The sequence below is a fragment of the Botryllus schlosseri genome, chromosome 15 (genome assembly GCF_051294905.1).
Source record: "Botryllus schlosseri isolate E-star chromosome 15, Bs_hap1, whole genome shotgun sequence".
NCBI classification, from domain to species: Eukaryota; Metazoa; Chordata; class Ascidiacea; order Stolidobranchia; family Styelidae; genus Botryllus; species Botryllus schlosseri.
The window spans coordinates 10,645,477-10,669,545 of record NC_137250.1 but is presented as its reverse complement, the minus strand read 5'-3'; the positions used below and the strand labels follow the sequence as shown (position 1 = coordinate 10,669,545).

At 39.5% G+C, this 24,069-nt stretch overlaps 2 protein-coding genes across 4 annotated transcripts in view; both read right to left on the bottom strand.

Moving 5' to 3' along the window:
- The window catches only part of LOC145457684 (uncharacterized), a 126,472-nt gene that overhangs the window by 48,068 nt on the left and 54,335 nt on the right, over positions 1-24,069 (bottom strand). The window lies entirely within an intron of this gene.
- LOC145457695 (uncharacterized) overlaps positions 2,517-24,069 on the bottom strand; it is a 33,240-nt gene continuing 11,687 nt past the window's right edge. The window contains exons 9-18 of one of the 3 annotated variants that reach the window (XM_080335964.1): positions 18,004-18,149; positions 17,843-17,945; positions 16,412-16,623; positions 14,342-14,449; positions 14,123-14,265; positions 11,564-11,624; positions 10,166-10,308; positions 10,000-10,105; positions 3,486-3,626; positions 2,517-2,759 (exon numbers count right to left, since the gene is read on the bottom strand). In XM_080335964.1, the coding sequence (XP_080192090.1) occupies positions 10,078-10,105; positions 10,166-10,308; positions 11,564-11,624; positions 14,123-14,265; positions 14,342-14,449; positions 16,412-16,623; positions 17,843-17,945; positions 18,004-18,149 (944 nt within the window). In that variant the 3' untranslated portion in view covers positions 2,517-2,759; positions 3,486-3,626; positions 10,000-10,077. The remainder of the gene's footprint in view (positions 2,760-3,485; positions 3,627-9,999; positions 10,106-10,165; positions 10,309-11,563; positions 11,625-14,122; positions 14,266-14,341; positions 14,450-16,411; positions 16,624-17,842; positions 17,946-18,003; positions 18,150-24,069) is intronic. The other 2 variants (XM_080335963.1, XM_080335965.1) reach the window with 2 other exon arrangements.

Below are 24,069 nucleotides of genomic sequence, written 5' to 3'. Positions count from 1 at the left end.
AAACCATCACATCTTTGCAATAAGGAAGGTCATCAACCAATTACAATAAGGAGATAAATCCTAGAGCCTCTTTCTTGTATGCTGTTATTTCTCAATCACCAACCAACCAACCAATTCCAGTGCTTTAGTTGTGGTGTTGAAGATTTGTCTTGTGTAAGTCACGCATTAAATCATTCAAATCCCATTACGAAGGAAATGTGATTCCAAATTTCGTACTTATGTACACCCCATGTCAATCTGTGAAGTAGTTAACGATGTGGAGTTTTTACATCTAGCATCAAGTTACAACTGCAATAGCAGGCAAAAAATAAGATGTGGGATTTAGATCAAAATGTCCAAGCAGTCTTAGCTACCATAATTGTAACCATGGACCACAGGTTAAGAACCCCTGTACTAAGGTCTTGCGCGTCAAGGACAACAAGGCAATCAAATTCCTAAAAATAGCATTCAAATAAGAGCCCTATCGTTCGCTGTAGATATAAATAGCATATTCAGCTACAGTGAACGATAGGCCAGAATTAGATAACACATTAAGCAAGCTAAAAACAAAGTTGAGCCTCCTGGTACTTAGTAGTACACTCGTCAAGCAGAAATCCGCGAAGGAATTGGTATTCCGGACGAAGAGTCTCGGCTTCATATCGTAACGGCAACAGTACACGTAGGTTGGCGTGAAAACGTTCCACGAGGGTATCTTGTTTCATTTGCTAAACCGATGTTTGTGGCAAATGCGAACAGAATATTGTCGATATATGACATATATTTAGCCGAGAAATATAGGTTAAGAATGAGCTACCACTAGACTTTCCGCTTTTGCTACGAGTCTGAATACATCACTAATATTTATGTTATGAGTGCCTGCCTATCCACCCATGCGATGCGACAGCTTTCTCGTATGCGTGGTAGTAAGTAATACTACAAGTATAATCAGCCAGATCCGATTTCCAGGCGGATATTATATATTGTCTGTACAGAGAAACCGCGACGTTCCTCTCCCCAAACTTTTCAAGCTCACGATAGAATTAAGCCTATATCTAAACTGCAACACAATTACGCGATCAGTTTATTCAATGCGGCAGATTTGGTGAAATTATGTTAGTCATTACACAGAAATGCATCATGTTAGAGGTTGTTCAGTACACGGTATTCAAAAATCAGTATTTTCAAATCAGCATCGATCAGGTGACTCAAGCGAACGCTATTTGGTATACGAATATAGCGATATGCCGGAATTGGCCGGCGAAGGGTTCGTCTACTTTGTGCACGTCGACCAAGTCTGCAATGTCGGCTATGCCACGATTATGCGGTATTACAATGAAAGACCCGCAAACTTTGCATGGATTTTCCGATCGAGTTTGATCGTATATTTGATTTGGCGGATTTGATGGAAGTTTCGTCCTGCCCGTGTTCTCGGTTTACAAATTACCGTAAAGTCTTTTTGCTGACATACAGGAGCATAAAATGTAGATAACTAGCCTACGTAGGTTAGTTATGTATAATTACTAGGGCCATTTTTATAAGACCTTAAAAATCAATTATATGACTTTATTTTTGGGAAAATATGACTTTATATGACTTAATGCGAAAATCGTGTATTTTTACATGCAACCAACGTCACTCATGGAACTGACGAGTAAAACATGAACAACATAACAGTAATACACACCCATTTTTATTTTAAACCACTTCTGTAGTACACTTTCATGTAGTGTGGAATGTTGGAGTCTTTAAAGTTACCATTTGGACGTAAAAATGACTTTAGTAAGGAAAATGAGCGGTCCGCAGACGCTGATATTTGTTGACACTTCTGCAGTTTTGCATACAGCGCTGGTGAAATGTCTTGTCTTTGTAGCTCCATAATTTGTTTCACATCGTTTTTGTCTAATCGCTTCTTAATGTAATTTTTGAGCTCAAGCGGATCTTTTCCGGAATCGAGGGCATTTAGATCAGCATGAGCCTCTTTGATAGTGTACGTACAGTCGTACAACTTACCATTTTCAGTATCAAGTTTGAAATATTGTTGTAGTGGAGGCATATTTCTGTTAACTGACTCGTCAACTTTGGATCGTTCACTGAATCGCTGACGCTCTTTACAATAACTCCTTCAGCTTCCCAAGCGTTGACTATTTCTTTCACTTGTGTAAGTCTCTGAACTTCAAATTACGCCCCACTTGTACCACAGAAGTAAGACAGATTGTGTAGCAACACAATGCAATGTATGACCTCATAGGTCTGCGACTGTAATGTTGTGTAGGCTAATCTTACAGTTTGCCTTCGTTCAATCAGAAATTGCCTTACTTTCTTAGTGCGTAATTGCTTCAATTGGCACTTTTTAATTAAAGTATACAACAATATGACTTTATAACTAAAATATGACCTAACCAGGAAAATATGACTTTATATGACTTTATAACTTTCTTAATATACCCCATATGGATGCGATTTTTGCGTTAAAATTGATTTCACGACTTACTGATGCGTAGAAAAAAATATGACTTTAATGACTTTAAATGGCCCTAATAATTACACGCTGGACATTGGTATGACCCAGAGGTGATTTCCTATCGACATAACCGATATAGTCGATATACACAAAGCAGACGGACCCGCCAGAGAAAGCAAGTGACGAGATGAAATTTTCAAAGCCTGTCGCCATCAAGTTAAACGTCGCTTGATGGTGATGTTATGTCGTATGCTCCATTAACGATTGGTGTAGATAAAAGCGTCGGGGTGGTTGTATACCTGCTACCATCTTGCAATACCTGAAAATACAAAGGTCAGCACATATCTAGTAGACAGCCAATGCAAGCTCACTTTGACTTGGGAGATACCTATAGAAAATAGTAACCCAGAACAGTGTAGAATGCTATACAGAATCTGTACCCTGAATCCTAAGTATCATAGGTGTACTTCCAGATACAGCATCCGGGACGTGAACCTAGCAGTTTTGATTCGATTCAAGGTAGCGAATGTCAGGTCGACGTGATTTGAAACGCACAAACGTCCGGTGGTGACCACTGACCAGGCGCCCACCGCACGTAATATTTACGGGGGTACTGCGACACGCTACGGATTCGTTCATTACACAGAAATGGTCAAAACTGATACTCTTGGTTTGAAAGCAATGCATCTTTCTATATTTTTTAGAATTGATTCAATCGCATTGATTTTAGACTATGCTCTCACTTCAATTCTTCCACAATGCCATTTGAAGAGTGGAATCGCAGTACCTATACCAGACAATGTGACCATAGCTTCATAATCTCGTTAATGTCGAAATCATGGCCATTTGTTGCGCCAATAGTCCATTCTGCAACAGTTTCGGAAATGTAACTTACAATCGCAAAAGTGGTCAAGGGTTACTGATAAGTGAAAGCCAGAAGCTTTCTCGCTTAGTCCAGTGTTGAACTCCCTGTGGTCATCGTGAGACAGTTAAAATCCCAAGTAATTTTCATGATTGCTACCAAGATTAGTAGCAATATACCTACCAACTAAAACGGGATTACAACCCTATACTACACGTTAAACCAGATTCTTACGTCGGGGTTTTCGCACTTGACTTCACACTTTTGCTGCTCCTGTTGGGCGAGTCCGTTCAAGCACAACCGGCTATTGCAATTCAGGAAGAGCTGTTTATGGAAAATGTTCACTCATACATCAAGAAGATAAAAGTTACAACCACATAATTGACATTATAAACTAGCCGAATCCGTAGGCTTTGATGAACAGGTCATGGCTAGCTAGGGCTGGGAAAATCCAAGTATCTAGCTCAGTGGTTCTTAACCTTTTTAACTTCGTGGCACCCTTTGAATATTAAAAGTAGTTCGCGGCACACTAGCACAATCGTTGTAAACATTTTTAAGTTACCACACCTGTAAGCTACCTGAATAATTAGCAGCACCCACAGTCCCACAGTCGTAAATAGGGGGTCCCTGACCAAATACTTGTACGTTTTCGTACCACTCAAGTAGGCTTTGCTCTGCTTCAAAGAATAAATTATGGACATGTCACAAATACATCTAATAATGGTAATATTTGACATAGGAATTGTTTTCATTTCTTCCGCAGCTTTGGTACCGAACAGTTGTTTTGTACAATTCTGGTGCAAGTCGAAAGCATAACTTTCTCCGCTTCCGTTTGAGGTTTTGAATTTTCAACTGTCACATCTGCTACCACATAACACGGCCGGTGCGATCTCGTTGAAACTTTGGGCTGCGCTTAGATACTATTTCATAAGATTTGTTTGACAATAATCACTGCCCACTACCGCATTGTCGATGTAATTTACCATCGTGTTGAAGAGACACGAACGCATGATCGCCACAAACGAATACAGAGGCGTAGAGGCGTATACAAATTACTGCGGAGTATTGATCGGAGCCAGATTGGATATTCGGCCGAACTTTTTCATTTTTGGCCGATTCCTGGTCGGATCCTGACCCGCACTTTTTTGATGCGGCCGTAGCTGGATCGGAGCCGGATCATTACTTTTTTGATACGGCCAGAATCTTTATTGATAAGCATAACTTTTGTAACTAAATAGCTACCAACCACACGCAAGTAACCGCCAAGCCAGTGCGAAAATAAACGAGCCATGTTTACAAATTCACGGAACCACCGTACCGTCACGTAGGCGGAGCATGGACCGGAGCCGGATCGGATATCCGACCGGACTTGTGAACAATGTGGATGGCTATGTTTGTAATTCGAATTTGAGAACGTGAACTTCACTTCCAAAGCAGTTCATTTCTCGCTAGTGATTAGGAAGACTGTGAGAAATTGAAAAGTGCATTGTCACAAAGGCGTCGCCGTGTCTGCTTTTCTCTTCGTTCGATCAACGTATTGTGAAAACTGAATTCAGCCTTCAAGGAACGCGATATGTAGGGTGAAGCGAATTCGGTTGCTTGCAGGCATATGACAGCAATTTTGATTTGTCAAATGTACAAAATTCACATCGAGCACGAATTAGATTATATTTATCGTTTGCTACAGACTAGAATTATGTTGCGCATAATTTTGAAATTTCAGCGAAATCTCTCGCGGAACCCCTGCGAGACGTAAACGGCACACTAGTGAGCCGCGGCACACCGGTTGGGAACCTCTCTGATCTCTAGCTGATTCAACTCTGAATCGAGTATTAAGCTTTGCTTTGGTCCGAGTCTAATATCCGGGAACTAAACTATGACATCACCCTTCACCACAGTACGAATGTCTTCGAATGTTTAACTATGTAGCCTACTTGAACTAGCCAGTTACAGCGGCTGCAGACTGACTAGAATATTGTTATTTCCCTTAAACAATGGAACATTCATTGCCTTAACGCTAAGTATGTTGGATGCTATGAAGCGATCAATCTAGATTTCAAAGAATACATGGCGGGAAGAAAGTATTGGAACTATTTTGGTCGCTGATTAACTACTCTCGACACGCCCTCCTTGATGAGTGGGGAAAATTTCGCGCCCCCATCATCGTAACATCAAATAATATAAAAAGAGAAATCAGAATGTTTGCAATACCAACTCATTGTTTAGTGGCATGAAAGGTGTTATGGGAACATGGAATTCGAACAATAGGTCGACCGATTATCGACCTAGCCGGTTAGCGAAGCCGATATTTGGAACTTTCCCTATTATCGATGTTTTATACACACAAAAATAAATCAAAAATATTGGAAATTCAGTGCTCCGTGTTCTCAATCTCAAGAAATCGACAACGCAAAGGACGATACGTGACAGATTCACCCTTGCAAGACGAGTTTAACTGGCTGAGCAGAGCATGCATAGAAGCTATATGCTTCCTGCATTACAACTTACCTCTAATGGGCTGATCTGCAATACTGTATCACGTTTTGCTTTTTGGGTTATCCCAAATTTCAATGAAAATGCACAATGAAGCAATAATTCTTTTAAATTTCAGTTTTCTCGTTTGTTGATCAGCTTTCTGTGGCATGTACGTACAAGTGTCATCTTGCCTAATATAAAATATTTTTGGCGAAATGGTTCTCTGCTCCTTCCATAATAATATCAGCCTATGCTATCGGTTATCGGCCTTGTGAGTGTGTCGTGAATCGGTATCGGTATCGGCCTGCAAAAATCAATATCGGTCGACCTCTTATTCTGCTACATACAGAGCAATAATTATAATGATTCGAGGTAAATCCAGCGGAGTGCGAAAAAATTTCCTGTTGAATTTTTCGTTAAACATAATCAAATCATATACAATCGTAGCACGTAGCGCATAGATATCTTAGCGATTTTAGTGCCTAAGCCCTCCCATTACCTCACTTGAGCTTAGCTCAAACGTAACTGACCATAAGCTAAATCAAAAACCAATGACACAGCTACACGCATTCACCAATTACACTTCATTCGGGGGCATTTTCTGATCAGTGCAAGGTTCGGTATCAGACAAAATCTCGCATCATTGTGTGAATTGTACGACGCAATTATGGCATTTTTAATCGAAATATTATTAGGATTATTGCCATTGCTGAAACTCGGAAGTTTCAGCACAAAATAAGTTTATTCCGAGTTCAAGTAACACTATTTCTCTCAGGCGGCTTCGCGCCTTCCCTCAATGTTTTCACTTCCCCCAGTTTGAGAACCACTGCTCTAGTGCAAAGAGGGTATACAAAGCGACTCTTGTTACTACTCGACTGGAACCATTACAATTGATCCTCTACTCGTACTCAAGTACTACAGTCGTTGTGTTCACCCCTCACAGTACGATGTACATGTGAATGAACACAATGGGGTGTGTAACATGCATCAGTTGATGTTACGTTCTACGGATGGAGTCGGGAACTTTTTTCGACAAAAGAGCTATATTTACCCCAAATTTCCAATTATAATTCCGAAAGATCCATACATCGATGTCAGCTATCACGTGACAATCGAAGATCCGTGACGTCACTGAGGCACGACATCAAACTTATGTACGTAAATCAGGGGCGAGCAACATACGGCCCGCGGGCCGGATCCGGCCCGCGAAGGGCTTTCAAGCGGCCCGCCGAGAGTTTGCGATCTTACATGATAATGTGGCCCGCGGCCGGAGAAAGGTGGCCTTGAAACTACTTTGTTCAGTTCATACATACATACATTGTCGACCATGAAAATGAACCGACAAAGCAGCGTTCCAATCTATAAGTGATGCCCACGTGCAGTCTTTACCATGGGTTTCTATGTCCAACATGCAACCAGAGTTTAAAGAACTTGTCGACATTTTTAATCGACCACAGATATCATTGACTTCAACAGCTACTGAAGTAAGGGAGATGTGGTACCGATGGATCAAAAATTGCAAAATGATCTCTGGCCCTCAAATCTTCAGCCAAGAATAGCAGATCTTTTGGTGGCTCAACACTTTGATCCAAGCTCTACCTATCGCGGACATTTACATGAGTATCTGCCTTTTCAAAAAATATTTATGAACGTTTAAAATATGTTGCTCGAACGTATCATCGGTCCCCACCCCGTGGGTCCAAAGGCAAACGACCATGGGACCTATGAATCATACGCTCAAAACTCAAATTTTTCATCTTGTTTTGTTGTGTACTATAATCTAAGCTACAGCAAGCCAATAAAGAATGTTTCGTCGCCACCTTCAAGAATAAAATAGATTATGTCAACTAAAACGTTGGCGTAAAATCACGTTTCGATTTACGCCCAAACTTACAAAATAAATGGCACGTACATATTACGCGTAAATCGACATTTTGACTTTCAAATACCTCGTTATAGCGATAAAACACCACAGGTAACTATAATTTTCAGCCTCTATATATGTAGGCGTATTTCTGTTGTTAAGGGATTAGTTGGACTAACTATTTGCTTGATTTGGCTATGGTACCATAGGCCCCCACCCTATATATATTGCAATTGAATTGAAAATAGCACAGCCGAGGATGGTATTGAATTAAAAAAATATGTGGTATTATATACCCTGATACAAGCCCTACACTTCACATTAAAATTATGGCTGGTGATATAGAAAAATGTATACGTCGATCCAAATTTATTTTACACCCCCTGAACATAAATCATTTGTCACAGACCCAATAACTCACGCAGCGCAGGTCGAAGTTTTTATTTGCATGCGAGGAAAGATTCTGCTAGCATGCAATTGTAGACAAATTCGCGTACTGTAATCATGGGATTACCACATATAATTTTTCAAGTATTTTCGGTCCCACTGTCTCATCGGTACCACATCCCCCCTATATTACGTTATTAAATTCATTAAATACTGTTTTTGGCCTTTCTGTTTTCAACTTAAAATTCCCGGTGTATACGATTTATTCTTTTTATAGGTGGATGAATACATGATTACTGTACCGATTTAGGAATCCGGCCCGCCAAGTAGGTACTTCATTTTCATATATCCGGCCTGCTGACTGGAGAAGTTGCCCGCCCCTGTCGTAAATACTTAAGATATGTTACAACGCCCACTAATCAAGCGGGTTGCGTAACATTCCGGGTTGCATTTACTGCAAACGGTGTTTTAAAACACTTTGTTTAAAACATTTTTTTTTAAGATGTAAAATTATGCCATAATTGTGTAAAATTTTTTTGAAAAACATGCCTACGGACAATTACCACACGATATGGCCGACGTATATCGATATGGGATGGTTTAAACTCTCTAAAAAAAGTCGGTTCAACAGCAATAGAACTGATATTTCGTAAAAGGAGCTATATTTACCCTATATTTTCAATTGTCAATGACAATCCACTATGAAGTCACAGTTGTATATTCCTGACGTCATGGCTTTAAAATAAAACCTATTTTAACCAAGGGCCTTGTTTTAAACATGTTTGTTTTAAATGCAACCCTAGTAACATCTGAGCATACGACGCTGTGAAAAATGACAGTTGAGCATGTGACACCATAGCGTTAACTACACGGTTCGGGACGTTTTGGGGAGCTACATAGTTCTTTCCGTTAAAGCCATTATTATTATGCTTTTTAAACTTAAGGAAATTAAGATGTGCATTGTGCATGTGCAGTGCATGCATCCCCAGCAAAACCAACAATCGCAGACAACAGTAAACGTGCGAATGAACGTCATATTCTTCAGTAACACGGCAGCAGGCGCGAGGGTAGTCAAAGTCATACCTCAATGGCTCTACTGCTAGTGACGCACTGTTCATCAGTTGCTCCAAGCCACGAAATAACTTCAGCGGCGAGGCCATAGTAAACCGATATCATTTGGTTCACTAATTCTTCCGCGATAACATAACGTTGAGCTACTAGCCTGCATTTTAACGGTGATGCCAGCAAGCTACCGAACAATCTAGATTTTAGATGACTATATTTGTAAGTTGAACTTGTAATTAGGAATGTCACTCCCACGCAAGGCCAGCAAGGGATATCATTTCACGCCAATGAGCAGGAAAAGAATGAGGGTTTGAAAACTGCGTTGTCATAAAGGCGCCGTCAAATTCTATTTTCTCTCCGTTCAATCAACGCATCCTGAAATCCAAGATTTCAAGCCATGCGATGTTGCGTGCAGCGATGCATACCCCGAAAAACGTGGAGGTGCTTACATCATTATTGAAAAAATATATTAAATTGAAATGGTAAATGAGTGATTAACAGCCTGTCGTCATGAAAATTTACAAAGAAATTCAGCAATATTGATGAATAAGATGGGAATTAAATGGAAAATTAGATATTTATCATAGAGCCATACTATATCGTCAAAAGAGCCATATGTGGCTCGCGAGTCATAGGTTTCCGGCCCCTGTTTTACGATGACACAGAACTTTGGGATAGAGTGAAAGAGTACTGGATTGGAGTTAACTTCAGATATTCCTGAATATTGATCTGATGCTGTCGGAATATTTTGGACTATGACCCTCTCCGAGGTATTCAAACCTCATCGATGTTGAATGGCAATATTTTTATATCACGTATCAGATCAATTCATGGACTCTCCAGTCGGTACACGTAATAAGCCTTCAAAGTTTGCTTAACTTAATTTTAAAAATCAATGAATACAACCTTTCCGGGATTGGATTTGAAAGCGAACGAATCGAAACCAAAGTATACGATACGTTTGTCCTCCGTAGTGGTGTTTAGTTACTCCAACGTCTCATCCAAAATACATCTGCAAGAAGAAAAATAAGCAGTGCCGTACCGTAATTTCGACAGCATTGTGCGTTCATACCCGTTCTTAATCAAATAATGCCGCGGTGCTTTGGATAGGCTAGTTCCCCTACTAGTTTCGTTAATGGGGGTTGCATAGCAGTTTATCACGTGCAATACGTAACCTTGCGAAAACACAGGACTCCCGTTTTCGTCGATGAAAACCTATATTGAATAATATAACCTGTATTGAATAATATAAGTATGATAAAACATATGGACATTGTACACATGTAGGCCTACACTGTACAGGTGTCCTGAATGGGAGGATTCGTAAAGTCTGACAATTAGGAATAGCGGCAACCTAGCATCCATCGTAGTTTTCGAAAACAAATTAGCTGCACTTTTTGATTTGCGGGAGTGTGATCTGATTAAAACCAAGACCTGATTTGGCAAATTATACCACCTGTCTTTTCAACCGGAGTGAGATTGGGGTCCGGAACTTACTACTCCACTAAAATTCACTCTTGTGATTACAGCCGTGTGTATATTGAACTAGCCATGCTCTAATTTAGAAACTTTATCGCTTCCGTTTCAACAGGTCAAGGCACCAGCTTACAATGACCCATGTCATTGCATTCTTAACTTTATATCGACCAGTGGCATTGAACCACGCGCCACTTGCAGGGCTTTGATGGAACGAAAGTATGCAAGTATGCAATAATACCCAGCTTACAAGCTTTCAGCAGCAATGGATTCCAGTTGGCACTTGGCAGTAACATAGGTCAAATGGATATATGTAGGGTTGCATGTAAAACAAAAGTCAATCTAAAACAAATAACATGTTTAAAATATACCTTTGCATAAAACATGTTTTTATTGCTTTTTCAAATCACGAAATCACGAATTTTCAAGTGTGACGTCACAATGGACTGGCATTGACAATTGAAAACATAGGGTAAATATGGCTCCTTTGACGACCTGACGAACAAGGCTTCCTAACCCTGTCATAAACGGATCACAAATATCTCTAACCAGGACTACATCGTTTTACAGTGTTTTTACTGTCGACATTCATCCTCATCAGAATACCCATTCCTTACCAATTATTTATATCTCTACGTGTTCCTACAACTGTTGAACCGACGACGATTTCGAGGGTTCCAACCATTCCATATCGCTTATGTCGATATCGGGTGCAAATCCTCCGTAGGCTCATACTACATGCTTTTCGAAAGTTTTGCACAATTGAGGCATAATTATACAACATTTGAAAAAAACACGATTTAAAAAAAGGTACTTTTTAAAACACTGTTCGAACATTATTTGTTTTACATGCAACCTTAGATGGATATATCTTCACATGTCTGAATGAATTGCCGCGAAGATTCACTGTTATCTATATATGGTAGGCACTATTGCAGTCTGAGCAATGAACATACATGGGTTTCGAGAAAACTTGAAAAATCACTGCACAAACCTTTACATACAATCGATCTCCTATAGTGTACTGGGTAATGTAGTTGCGATAGCTCGAGTCTCTGCAAAGGTAGGAAAATAGTAGTATGGTGGTGTAGCTATACTTTCTGACGTCATCCGACGTCATTTATTTAGAACTATTCATATTCTATGGTATTTATTGTGACCCTAGCTACATGAGCAATGTCTCACAAAGCGCGAATGTAATAATTTAGCATGTAATAATTTAGAATGTAATAATTTAGCATACGATGCGATATCATTCATAAGTAGGGCGAAGGCAGATTGATGGGAGTGCTCGAATCCGCGTCGAGTACTGATGTAATGATTCTAGTCGAGTAGTGAGAAGCGACTTTTTAAAGTACTGAAACTATTCGTCCCTTTCCACTAAGAGAATCATGTTTTCGATGCTTTTTTCCCAACGCGGAAGCTTTGTAATCTCAATTGGTCGTTTTCGTTTCACAGCATCCAAAACATGTAGTAGGCAGGCTATAAGAAGTTACTGACGTTCACGCAAGTGACATTTCAGTGAAGCCGTGATCAACCCATAGCATTGTCACAGAAATACCAGATGATCTTTATGTAACAAGCGTTTTTTTTAATTTGTGGTCACACAAAAGGTAGATATTCCAACTTTCCTTATCAATTATTATCATAGTCGACTCAACGACTATAACACTCGATTTGGAATCGAATCATTCAGGTAGAGTCTACATGACTTTTCCCTGGTCTGGTCATAAGATAACGCCAGTGTGTTGATATGCATTGTACACTGTACAGTGTACGGGTACACTGATACTTCCATTCGTGTTCGCTATTGCTTAAACTGTACTGCATGATACCCGCTTTGCTATAGCAATTCGATGCCAATAACTCAATTTGATTTGTTCGATAATGACTAATAGTGAGACTTAATGTGATTCCTGACTGAACAAATCACTATTCTTGGAAAGTGAAAATGGATAACAACTTTGCTACATCTGTCTGTCGAAACGCTACATTCGGCAGGCAACACATTTCTTGGGATTCATTTTAATTCGTGAATGAATTTGACAAGAACCCTCAAACACGGGGCTCTTATGGTTTTCACTGATGATAGGTTGAATTTGAAATAATTATTGTTTCCTGCCAATGTTTATCCAGGGTACATTGTCAGAGTAACTTGAACATTAAGTTCGAGCTTTCCACAAAGAAAAGCCCTTTGTACCGAAGAGTACCCAGTTTGTTAGCATCTTCCCTTAGATTAGATCGTGACAGGTTCGAAGAGCAAATTAAATCCTTCCAGGTCATTGTTCTCCACGAGTTGAACCTCGTGTTGTATTTACTACAAAATCGGCGTTACCTATAATACGGAAGCATGTGCCACCTGCGAATAATTGGTGTGACATATGATTTGCGCCCAGCACGCAGGCGAACCGCATTCGATTCTCGTCGGAGGTTTATCTGGGCTCCTCTTCCCCTGCCGTTGCCGTTCTTACGGCGACAAAAAAGGCCCAGAAAAAGACCCGACGAAAGAAAGCACTCACAAAGAATGGAAAAGAACTAGTAGAAAGGGCCGCGGCTTCAAAGAGATCAACATCGAAAAAGAACTGTGACATCGGGCACTCTAGGCCGAGGTGGATGTTAGAGTAAAGGATCGCTACTGATGCGTGTCGTTCTACATCCTCCTATCTGTTCATGACATCGCATTGTGTCTTATCGCTTTGTCCATTGTGTGTGACTTGTTCAGATAAAGATATAACCCAACCATGTTATGTTATGTTATGTTACAAAACATTCGGTATGTGGGTCGCTTATCTCAGCGTTTGCAACAAAAAATTCGTCAAGTAAAATTATAGAGTTCAGTCTTTAGTATTAATTCAAGTAGTCTCCTGTATTATTTTTTGATATATTCTTTTATTTTGATGTTATCCCTTTCACAAATTCCCATATATTTATTCATAGCATGCAGTCCTTTTGGTAACATGCCGTTTGGAAGTTTATGCCACCGAGGCGGTCATATTGCCGTGTCAAACGAACAACGTTGATTTCAATTTACCTTCTAAACAAAGGGCGCCTGAGGTCACATCAGTTGCAATTATAGATAGGTTTGCATTTAAAACAAATATCAATTTAAAACCAAGATATTAATACAAGACCCTTGTTTAAAACATGTTTTTTAAAGTCAAGTCAGGAATATTCAATTGTGATGCCATAATGGATTGACATTGACAATTGAAAATATAGGGTAAAAATTGCTCCTTAGATGAAATATCTACGTATATTATAGCTGTTGAACCGACAATTTTGAAGTTTCCAACCATCCCACATCGTATACGTCAGCTATATCCGGTAGTTATCATCCCTAGGCTCATACAACATATTTTTTGGAAAGTATTTACACAATTATGGCATAATTATACAACTAAAAAAAACACATTTTTTTTTGAAAAGGCCTGTATTTAAAACACTCTTTAAAACATGTTTCAAACAACCATTTGTTTTATATGTAATCGCATACCAGCAAGTGCTACGTTGCATATTCCTATCTCCTGTCACATATATTAAGGACGTAGCCTACTTGTAAATTTTAGCATGTGTTGCTCCTGTTATGGAAATGCTTTTCTTATCCTGGATATCCAATGTTTCATTCCATGACAAGGCATGGTGTGTGATCTCCTCAGAGGCGTTCCTCCGAAATGCGAGAGTGCACTCCATTTTGAACTGCAATTTATACCAATGTCGTACTGTCAAATCTGGGAAGTGAAATTAAACACGCCGCGAATGTGGCCGTTCTTACCTCGAAATGACCAGCTGTACGTGTGATGATGGAGTTGGAATCAGTAGTCGTATTTTTAAAATCGCCAGCGCGCAAATAGTTTCGGTAAGTGACGTAGTCTGTGCCGAACTGCGGAAAAGTGTAAAATCAGCTTGGGCCAACACGATGCCGATATTAGACTTTCTATGCATTTATATACCGGTATTATAGGGCAATGCGTAGAGCAGTAGACTTTCATAAATGTATGATTTATGGTGGATGGAACTCATGCACAGGTGGTCAGTAACGAAGTACTTCTACGTTTAAGAAGTACTCAAGTAGTTTTCCTCTACTTCTGGTATTTCTTCAAGTAGATCTGATTTTCTCTACTTCTACTTCTACTACGAAATATTTTGTGATCTACTTACTTACTTTCCGCTATTTTCAGTTTGTCAAGTAGAAGTAGTTTAATCCCCCAATTCGAACGATAACCTGAGGAATTTCGGGGATGTTTTCCCGGAGTACCAACATTTGATATTCATTTGCGCACAGCAGTTTTGGACTTTGACCCTCCATATATGGAGTGATAGATATGTTTTCACGAAAGTATCAGTGAATATAATTCAGGTACCGGATTGCTTGGTTCCGCCCACACCGCATTGTCACCCATATCAAATATTTCATCACAGTAAATATGGCCCACCATAACGTTTGAAACTACCGTTTCGCAATCTAGCAATTACCCACCATCTCGTAATCTAGTAGCCCATGATGTGTCATGCTAATCTGGAAAATCCGGCTTTTTTAAACGTTACACCTGTTTTAGCAGATCACTTTTGAAGCTTTATGGACAAAAGACATGAAATATATTTTCCGCTTTTTAGAAGTGGTATTTGTTTTTCACTTTCAATTCCGAGTATCATGCTTTGAGTTATAATTACTTTCACTTTCAGTCCTAATGTCTGCAGAATATACATGTTGAAGCATAAAAGCAAGTGTAGTGATGCCTCTATTTTCCGAAAGTAAAGCTACAATAAACATAAATTTTACGATCCACAATATTTGTTATTATAACGTATACTAATCGCGCAAAGTGTTGAAACCGTATCCGATACAACTTCTCCGTAGTGCTCTTCGCCTAAACTTGGGGCCTTATAATATGGAGTAGGGCGCGATGCCATGATATTCTCTAAAACGAGGTCTTCTAGTAAACGAAGGATTAGTGTCTCATTTTTATATCAATACTATAATTTGCATCCCTATTCTGTCGAAAATTGATATCTCTTCGGATGCATCAATACGAAGCAAGCTCTCTGCACCTTCCACATAGCTCAATTTGCAGCTTTTGACAGTCCATGCGAACGAAGTAAGACTGTTTTCAAAACTACTTACATACATGAGTAGATTTAAAGTCAGTCAATTCTACTTCTACTTCAAGTAGTGTTAGGTTGCTTATGGAAGAAGTACTTCTACTACTCGTACTTGAGTAGATTGTTTCGTCGCCACTTATAATTCTACTTTTGTAGCTTTCTTGACTACTTTGACCACCTCTGAACTCATGTTACTGATTTGGCCACATAATTCTTAGATATCTGTGATTTTTTTACGCTCGCTATTTTGAGCACGAGCCAGTTGCAATATGCTACTTTACAAACGGATATTGGACTAATAGTGGGCTTTTTCATCCATTTGTCATTTTATCGATTCCGCTGTATTTAGGAAATTATAGGATTGTGTCATTTATTCCAAACTCATTTCATAAACTTATTGGTATCAAGTAAGATAAAAAATTATGAGGTAATTCGAGTTATGCCCAATAAGATCCACATATTCAGGGCGCTAGGAATATCATTCTTTTTGTTGTATCTGGTAGCCTACAGTGTGCTCATTGAACCTGGAATATGTGATATGCTAATCATTAGTGAATTACTCTATATATGTTATAGCAATCACTCTACGACCTAATGTATCGCTGACAAATAAAAGCTATGATGAAGCTCATGTGCTACCTTCGTAAAGGTCTTCTGGTAATTATGACCAGGTATGGTCAAAGTAGTCTTTATTGGTATTCAACGACGAGTATATATAAATGAGAACTGCGAAAAAATGTACCTCAGTCTGCGTCCCACAAGAGGTGTAATGGAAATTCTTTTTCCAAGTCATTTGATGACGATTATAACCGTAGTAGCGATCTGTTCCTTGTAGACGGCAGAACCCTGACTTCGAGTTCAAGTATATGGGGATTATTCGCAATTTCTCGTTCAAAAATCTCATATCACATTGAACAGTCATCGTAGTTTGTCCGCAGGTGACTTTGCAAGGATCTAACGAATAGATATTGACTTCATCAGTTAAATAAATGGGGCGGTGCGAAACCCTGAACGGTTTCGGTTCGTGTGAACACAAACCAATGTAAAAAGTTTGTTGTAAAATCGATCATATGAGGCTGCGTGACGCTTCGCTTCATTGCTAAATCCACACACAAAACTTGCTTAAGTCATGAATGTAGAATACCCAGGAGACAGAGTGGTTCTTTGAAACTCAATATTATCAATTTGAATGTGATGTTCGAAAATATGACGACCCCAAAATGATTCAGTACGACAATGGTTCCCAACACTGTAAAAAGTAAACCTGGTTTTAATCATGGTCCCAAACACTGACCATGTCCACGCCAACTTGTTGACACCCACTTTCTGCCTAGCATGATATATGCATCAATCCTTGTCTTAATAATGATTCGAATTGACCTTTCACCTCAATCAATGTACACATAATCTGCTTTACATACGGTTTCAATATAACGATTCAGAATCAGGTTGTGACCGTTATGAAGTCCATCACGACTGACGTCGTGCCGCTTATCGGAAGCTCTATAAATATAGATATCTGCTACATATATATAGAGGTGTATGATTCAAGAATACTAATATTTAGGTTGTCTGTCAGATTCCCATAAACATGTGAAGGCCTTGTCCTGTCTGAACATGAGTTTTAAAAACCATGTCCGCGATTACATGGAATTAACATGAGATGGAGCGACTCATGTCATTTCCATGTTAGAATCCATGATTTTTTTACACTGAACCTTTTTCGTCTCGCGAACCACTTGGGCCGGTATTTTAGTTTCCTTCGTTTCATTCAGCCCAGCATTTCGTTTGCTGTAACCTAATCATGACCAGCAGTGAATAGACATGTGACGGGGATAAAAATTTGGTTATAGAACGAAATAACAGGTACATAATGAATTAAACATACCCAGAGTCATAATATTATGCCACTTGTCATCCCAAACTCTGGTTGCATGAAGTTATTACGTCAAAAATACAGATGTTTCCCATATTTCGAGAATAATTTTTAGAAGTGGGCCACAAAGTATTTCAATTCATCGAGATTCAATTTCATTTAAAAGTCGTAATGTATTCGAATCACGATAAGTCGTATAAAGAATACTATATCTAGGTGTGCACTGTGCACAGTGTGCAGGCTATAACTCAAGTTTCAATATAATATTTATCAATTAACGTCGGTCTGAGACATTACCTTCCTTGTACTGACATTTGTCTCCGTGCTGATCTGGTGGACAATTTATGCACTTGTAACCGTCAGCTAAGTCCACACAGGTGCCGCCGTTAATTGAACATATCTGAAAGGAAAACACATTATATAGACGTACACGATACCTCATATGAAACCAAACTGACGTGGTCACCGCTGCGGCATTCATCATACAGCTCACAATTCTTCCCCGATGCATAGCTTTGACAATCACAGCGGTACCCGTATATCTGATCATAACAGCCCCCATGTCCGTTGCAAATATGAGCATCTTCACATTCGTTGAGAAGATCTTGTTCATGAAAAACAAATTTAAATTTTAAATTTCAAGGCCTGCTTTATAGGCTGGCTTGCGTGTCTTGCCTTTTCGGACACCCACCGGATATTGTCAGTAACTGAGTATTCCTATGTGTCGGAAGTAGTCAAGGAGTTTTTTCTATCGTCACTACTTACTCACACTACTTCCACTTTAGATTGGTTTGCATCACTTTCGTGAATGAAAGTATGGTGGCAACTGACAAATGGCCCATACTACATAGGTTTTTCGAAACTTTATCTATTTGTAGTAAGGCTAGTTTTTGTTGCACTATAATCGTGAGAAAGTTGCACTTGATTTTAACAAAAGTAGCGGTATAAGTTTTTTAGAATTATAAGGGTGTCGTTGTATAACCCAACAGTTTAAGATTAGCAGGGAGCCTGTTTGTTCCGTTTTTTCTTCGCTATTCAATCGATCGCGCATACATTTTCATATTTTTCAGGTTTGAAACATACATAACAGCACTTAGCTGTCAGTTCCTGCAGAGCTGCCAAATTTGGTACTTTTCCTTTTCACAAATAACCTGGCGAGACAGCCAAAATTGGATATTTTGCCGGTACCCAGCAAGAAAATAACAACAACGCGGCAATAACTTTCCGCAAAAAGTCAAACAGCAAAGCGATAATCCAATAATCAAGTCAAATAACACACTCAAACCCCCTAGGTCTGAAGACTTGACCCAAGACATTGCAGCAAAACTCAATGTTGGCGGCTTTAACAAAATCAATAGCCTATGAAAAAGTGACACAGTTATAATGTAATTTTTAGAGGTCTCGCTTGGGCGTCCGTCAAAGGGGGAACGACCTAAAATTTAAACCACAATGAATCAATCAAGCGATCTATTTACAGATCGTCCATGCACGCACTGTCATGCTTAGCTGGGGTTTTTGAGCTTCTAACTTGCACGCCATTGCATCATGGACACAATCGGGTTGCAGCTAATCAAACACACACCTCTTTGTTGAGCAAATCAAAAAGAGGAACACATAAAATAGTGTTACAGCATTTATTAAATCACTCGTTCACATTTTGCGCAATACTTGATAAAATTGCAGCACCAAGTAACATGGAAAAATAGAAAAAATTTCAATATAAGATTCCTTTAAACAGCTGCTTAAAACATCATACTAGATAAATTCTGAGTATTTAGGAAGTTCCCGGAAGCTGTAAAAAGTTGCAAAAGTTACAAAAACTTACCCTTGTCATTAGTTATGTGTTTCGCGATGATTCTTCTCGCAATTTCGGAAGTAGGCTACTACACCCCCATTTACCACCTAAGGTATGGGACACTTCCACCAAATCGACATTTTGAAACTAGTTACTAGAGTACCTTCCAGACCTTTCATTTTCTACTCATACTTTGGCATATATTGGGAATCGCCACTGCTACTTAAGTAACAATGCAGACTACTTTGGCCACCACTGATGGCTGCATGGTAGGGTTGTAAAAAAACAACAACTTTTTTCCAGATTACGGCGATCCACTGATTGAATTGCTAGGTTGCCTAAAAACGCTGAACACCAAATTTGGCTTAATTCCAACCAGTACAAGCCGACGCGGAGCCAATTGAAATTTTTGACTTGATTTAGAATTTTTTTTCAAATTTTACTGTTAACCCCATGGAGTTGTTTAGTTGCCGAAAAGAACGATGCATAACATTTTTTGCTTACTTCCGAATGGTAAAAGCGACATTATTGCTTTTGAAAGTTTAGGATTTAAAATTTAGAATTGACGGTGGGTAATCCCAGAATTATTAATATAGTTTCTTGGAGGTACAGAACTTCAGTATACAATTGTATAGTATATTCATATTGAAATGAAACCCGAATATTTTCGGCTGACACTCGTCAGGAGTAATCGTCAGCAACTAGTAGAGAATAAGAAAGAACATTGTATATATATATATATACCGAGCGAGATAGTGTAATGGTTATGCGTCCGGCTTCTCGAGCGGTAGGTCGTGATGGGTTCGATCCCCGGCCGGGTCATACCAAAGACTCGAAAATTGGTATCCGCAGCTATCCTGCTAGGCGCTCAGCAATCACGGATAGCATGGAGGAGAAAAAAAACCGGGGGCGCAGACTAGATGACCTCATGGGGCCGTATCGCAACTCCGTCGTCAAAGCATCTCGATGGTGCAGGCGAAAAAGAATATCATATCTCTCTCTCTCTATATATATATATATCAACAATCGTACCACAAAATATGACGTCACCAGCGTGAAACTTCGAATGAGAGAGCGTTCAGTGCACTATTATAAATGAAAAACTTAAATAACTTCGCTTTTACTGCTTGGATTTGCATCGATAACTCAACAAGTTCATGGGGTTGACGTAAAATTTGAAATAAATTATTTTTGTAATAAATTCAACAATTTCAATTGGCTCTGCGTCGGCCTCTAGTGGTTGGAATTGAGCCAAATTTGGTTTCCAGCGTTTTAGGCAACCTAACAATTCAATTAGTGAATCCCCAAAATCCCGAAAAAAAAATTTGAACAACTCTAGTTATGGGGCACTCTGTGAGTGTACACTGTACAAACAGTCATCCGTGAGAAATAAGTGTATTCAACATATTTTCATAATGGGCATGAGGTGAAAATCATTCCGGTGGAACTTTATGGTACTTAATTGACCCTGTATAGTGTATATACATATCGGTTTGTTCGTTTTGAGGTATTCATGGTGTCTGTCGACTACTATAGTCCTTTACCCCATGCCAATTTTCTTCATTTTTATTCCGTAACTGCCCACATGTAGCACGGCCAACTTCTACGCTTATAAGACACCGCTTACATGGTTTGTAAAAAATTCCACCAAAAATTCGTAGATGTTCTGGTCGATGAGCTTACATTTTCGATATTTCACAATCACTAGTCATTGTATAGCTTCATATCGATTCCTCTATGCTACTTCTAGTCTAATGAACTTGAAGGGGAACTGCGCTCTGAATATGACGCAGTATCAAATTGAAGTGTGAAAACAATTTTTGCAGCAGACGCCAGCGAAAAGATTTTATCGAGTGATTTCCACTCAGCTTATTTCTGAGGTATCGAGGTCACTCGTCATCGCTTATTAACCCTCTGCAGGCACACATTATTTAACTATTGTCCGTTATCCACGCGATCAGGCAGGGAATTCAGATAGCAATGACTGAGCTGTGTCTTACAAGCCACATTGGTTAGGAACCACACTCTTAGAAATATTCGTAGATTTACCCAAATTATACCGGTAAATTTGTCCCGTCAGTTATATTAACGGTAAATGCCCGTTAAATTAATATACGGGCACGTCAAAAGTAAATTTACTTGTTTTTAGAGGGTAAAAAAATTACAGATTGAATTCGTAGAAGCAATTTACGGGATAACCAGTATTTCAGATTTACTTTTGGATTTGTAAAAGCAATTTACTGGAAAATAAGTATTCCGGATTTACTTTTGCATTCGTAAAAGCGATTTACTGGATAATCATTATTTGCAACATTGCTATTGAACTCACAATTCGATCATTTTACACGCTTACGGTCTTATGGACATATATAATATATATATATGATTTTCGTAATTACATCATGTTTCAATCATCAACCAAATTACGACATCGATGGCCGTGCTGATTGCTAATCGGTGAATGGTATCCGAACATTTGGGCTAGGGTTAGTTCGGATATCAATAATTTTCACTATCCGGATAACGGATATATCCGGATATTTTGGAATTTATCTATCCGGTTAACCGGATAATAACTGCTAAGTGAGACAATCGATTTCATTAGGTCTGCATGTAAAACGGATCGCAAAATCATTACACAGTGTTATTGTAGAGTACCTACCTACGAGCGCAGTATGAGCGAATACGAGAAAAACCACGCAAATTTAATGTTCACTGCTTCTGCAATGCCCTCTTTATAAAGCACAGATGCATCAATTGTGGGATCCTATAGCCGGGACCGGAATTTTGTAACAAAGAGTCCACGTTCATTGAATGCTTTTTCAGCTTCCACAGAAGTGGGCTGAATAGAAAGCAGCGCTTCGTAGAGAGTCAAAAGGTTGGCAGGTCGTACGCCGGAAACTTCAACGGCTTTACATCCTTTTGACCATCCTTATGTTTAGGTTTGGAGTACTAGAAGGACGACTAGCTGATACTGGAATTGATGCCGACATGATACCTCGCTCTAATTCACGTGATCAGGCACGCAGCCAGTCGAAAATATAGGGGGATTGAAATAAAATCAGGGGGTTTCGATCTTTTTTTTCGAATTAATCATCAGCGGAAATCAATTACGCTTGCACGCACGCACATTTTTGCGAACATTCGATGTCATTCAGTATCGCGGTGTCACTCTCAGAATCTCTAATTAGAATACACTTAACGGCATATCGTCAACAAGCCATCGAGAGATAGGAGCCAATGCATGCTGGGTCCGAGATAGTTAGGCCAGCGATTATATCGTTCGTAGGCCTATTGCAGATGCGATTGTGTAGGTCAACCATAATATTGTGAGCACCAAGCCAATGAAGATGCGATTGTGCAGGCCAGCGATGGAATAGTGTGTACACTGCACATGGCCTATTGCAGATGCTATTCTTCAATCCAGTGGAACTATCGGCTTGTTGAAGACGCGATAAATCAGGCCAGAGACGATAGCCGAGCGCGCGGCAATCAATGACCTAATTTAACGATCTTCTCAGCAGCAGATCGCGTCACATAACATTGTGCAATGTGTACAGACGCGTCTCGCTAATTGGCAACACGCTTCTCGTTAATCGGCCGCGCCAACACTGAATACGACTTATTGAAGCTTACTAAAACGTGTAAAATGCATCAGCAACGATTCTTTTTTATCCGGTTAACCGGCAGAAAAATATCCGGATATCAGATAGTGAAAATAACTGCGGTTAATCGGTTAACCGGTTAACCGTTATCCGGATAATCCAACCCTAATTTGGGCATTGCAGATACCATCGTTTATATCGCTTTATAAATAGTATCCTTTGAGACATCAAGGTCTAGCAATAGTAGCATGGCAAGCGAATTTGGTATGTTATGTAGTTTTACTGCAGGTATGATATTTTGTGTAATTATCTGTTGGACCAGTTCTGCCACCATTGTAGACTCCTTAACGCATGTATGATGCAAACTCTATATCGAAACACTGGAGCTGGTGTTTAGCCGCCATGCTCCTTTGCCATTGAGACGAGAGTAGTAGAGGTCCTTTACCTTTTTCCTGCGAATGGCCTTGTGAATTGTTTGATCATGAATTCGTAGCTGCTCGAGCGAACAGTACATTGTGACGCCATACATATTCCAGACATAGTGGCGTCAGACGTCAGACATATCTGAGCCTGAGCACGTGCGGCTGAATGTTCCGAGACAGATATTATATCGACTAGGGCTGGGCAAAATCGAGTACCTGGGTGATTCGATTCTGAATCACGTAATATGCTTCGAGTCGAGTCGAGTAATCGAGTATCACTCATTATGACGTCACAACAGGATGTACTATGTCGAAGTCCGAATATGAACCTTTTATGCCACCACAAAGAACGTAATGCCTGTTATCCATCACATTAAAGATACTTTGGTATTTTTTCGACCATACCGATTTCATTGCACTTCTTAACAATTTTGTTGGATGATAATGACTTCGGAAATGTGTTATTTCCAGTAACGTTCGTAGCTTTAAACTGTGCCTGGTATGCTCAAACACGGCCAATCAAGGTTTCACGGCTTCCTCAGTGGAAAATAGTATCAAAACTATAATTCTCGTCAGTAAATTAACTTTCAGTTGGGAGGACCGTATAATTTCAGTACTCGAAAAAATCGTATTTTACTACTCGACTCGAATCATTAAAATTACTACTCGATTCAGATTCGAGTACTCGAATCATTTTGCCCA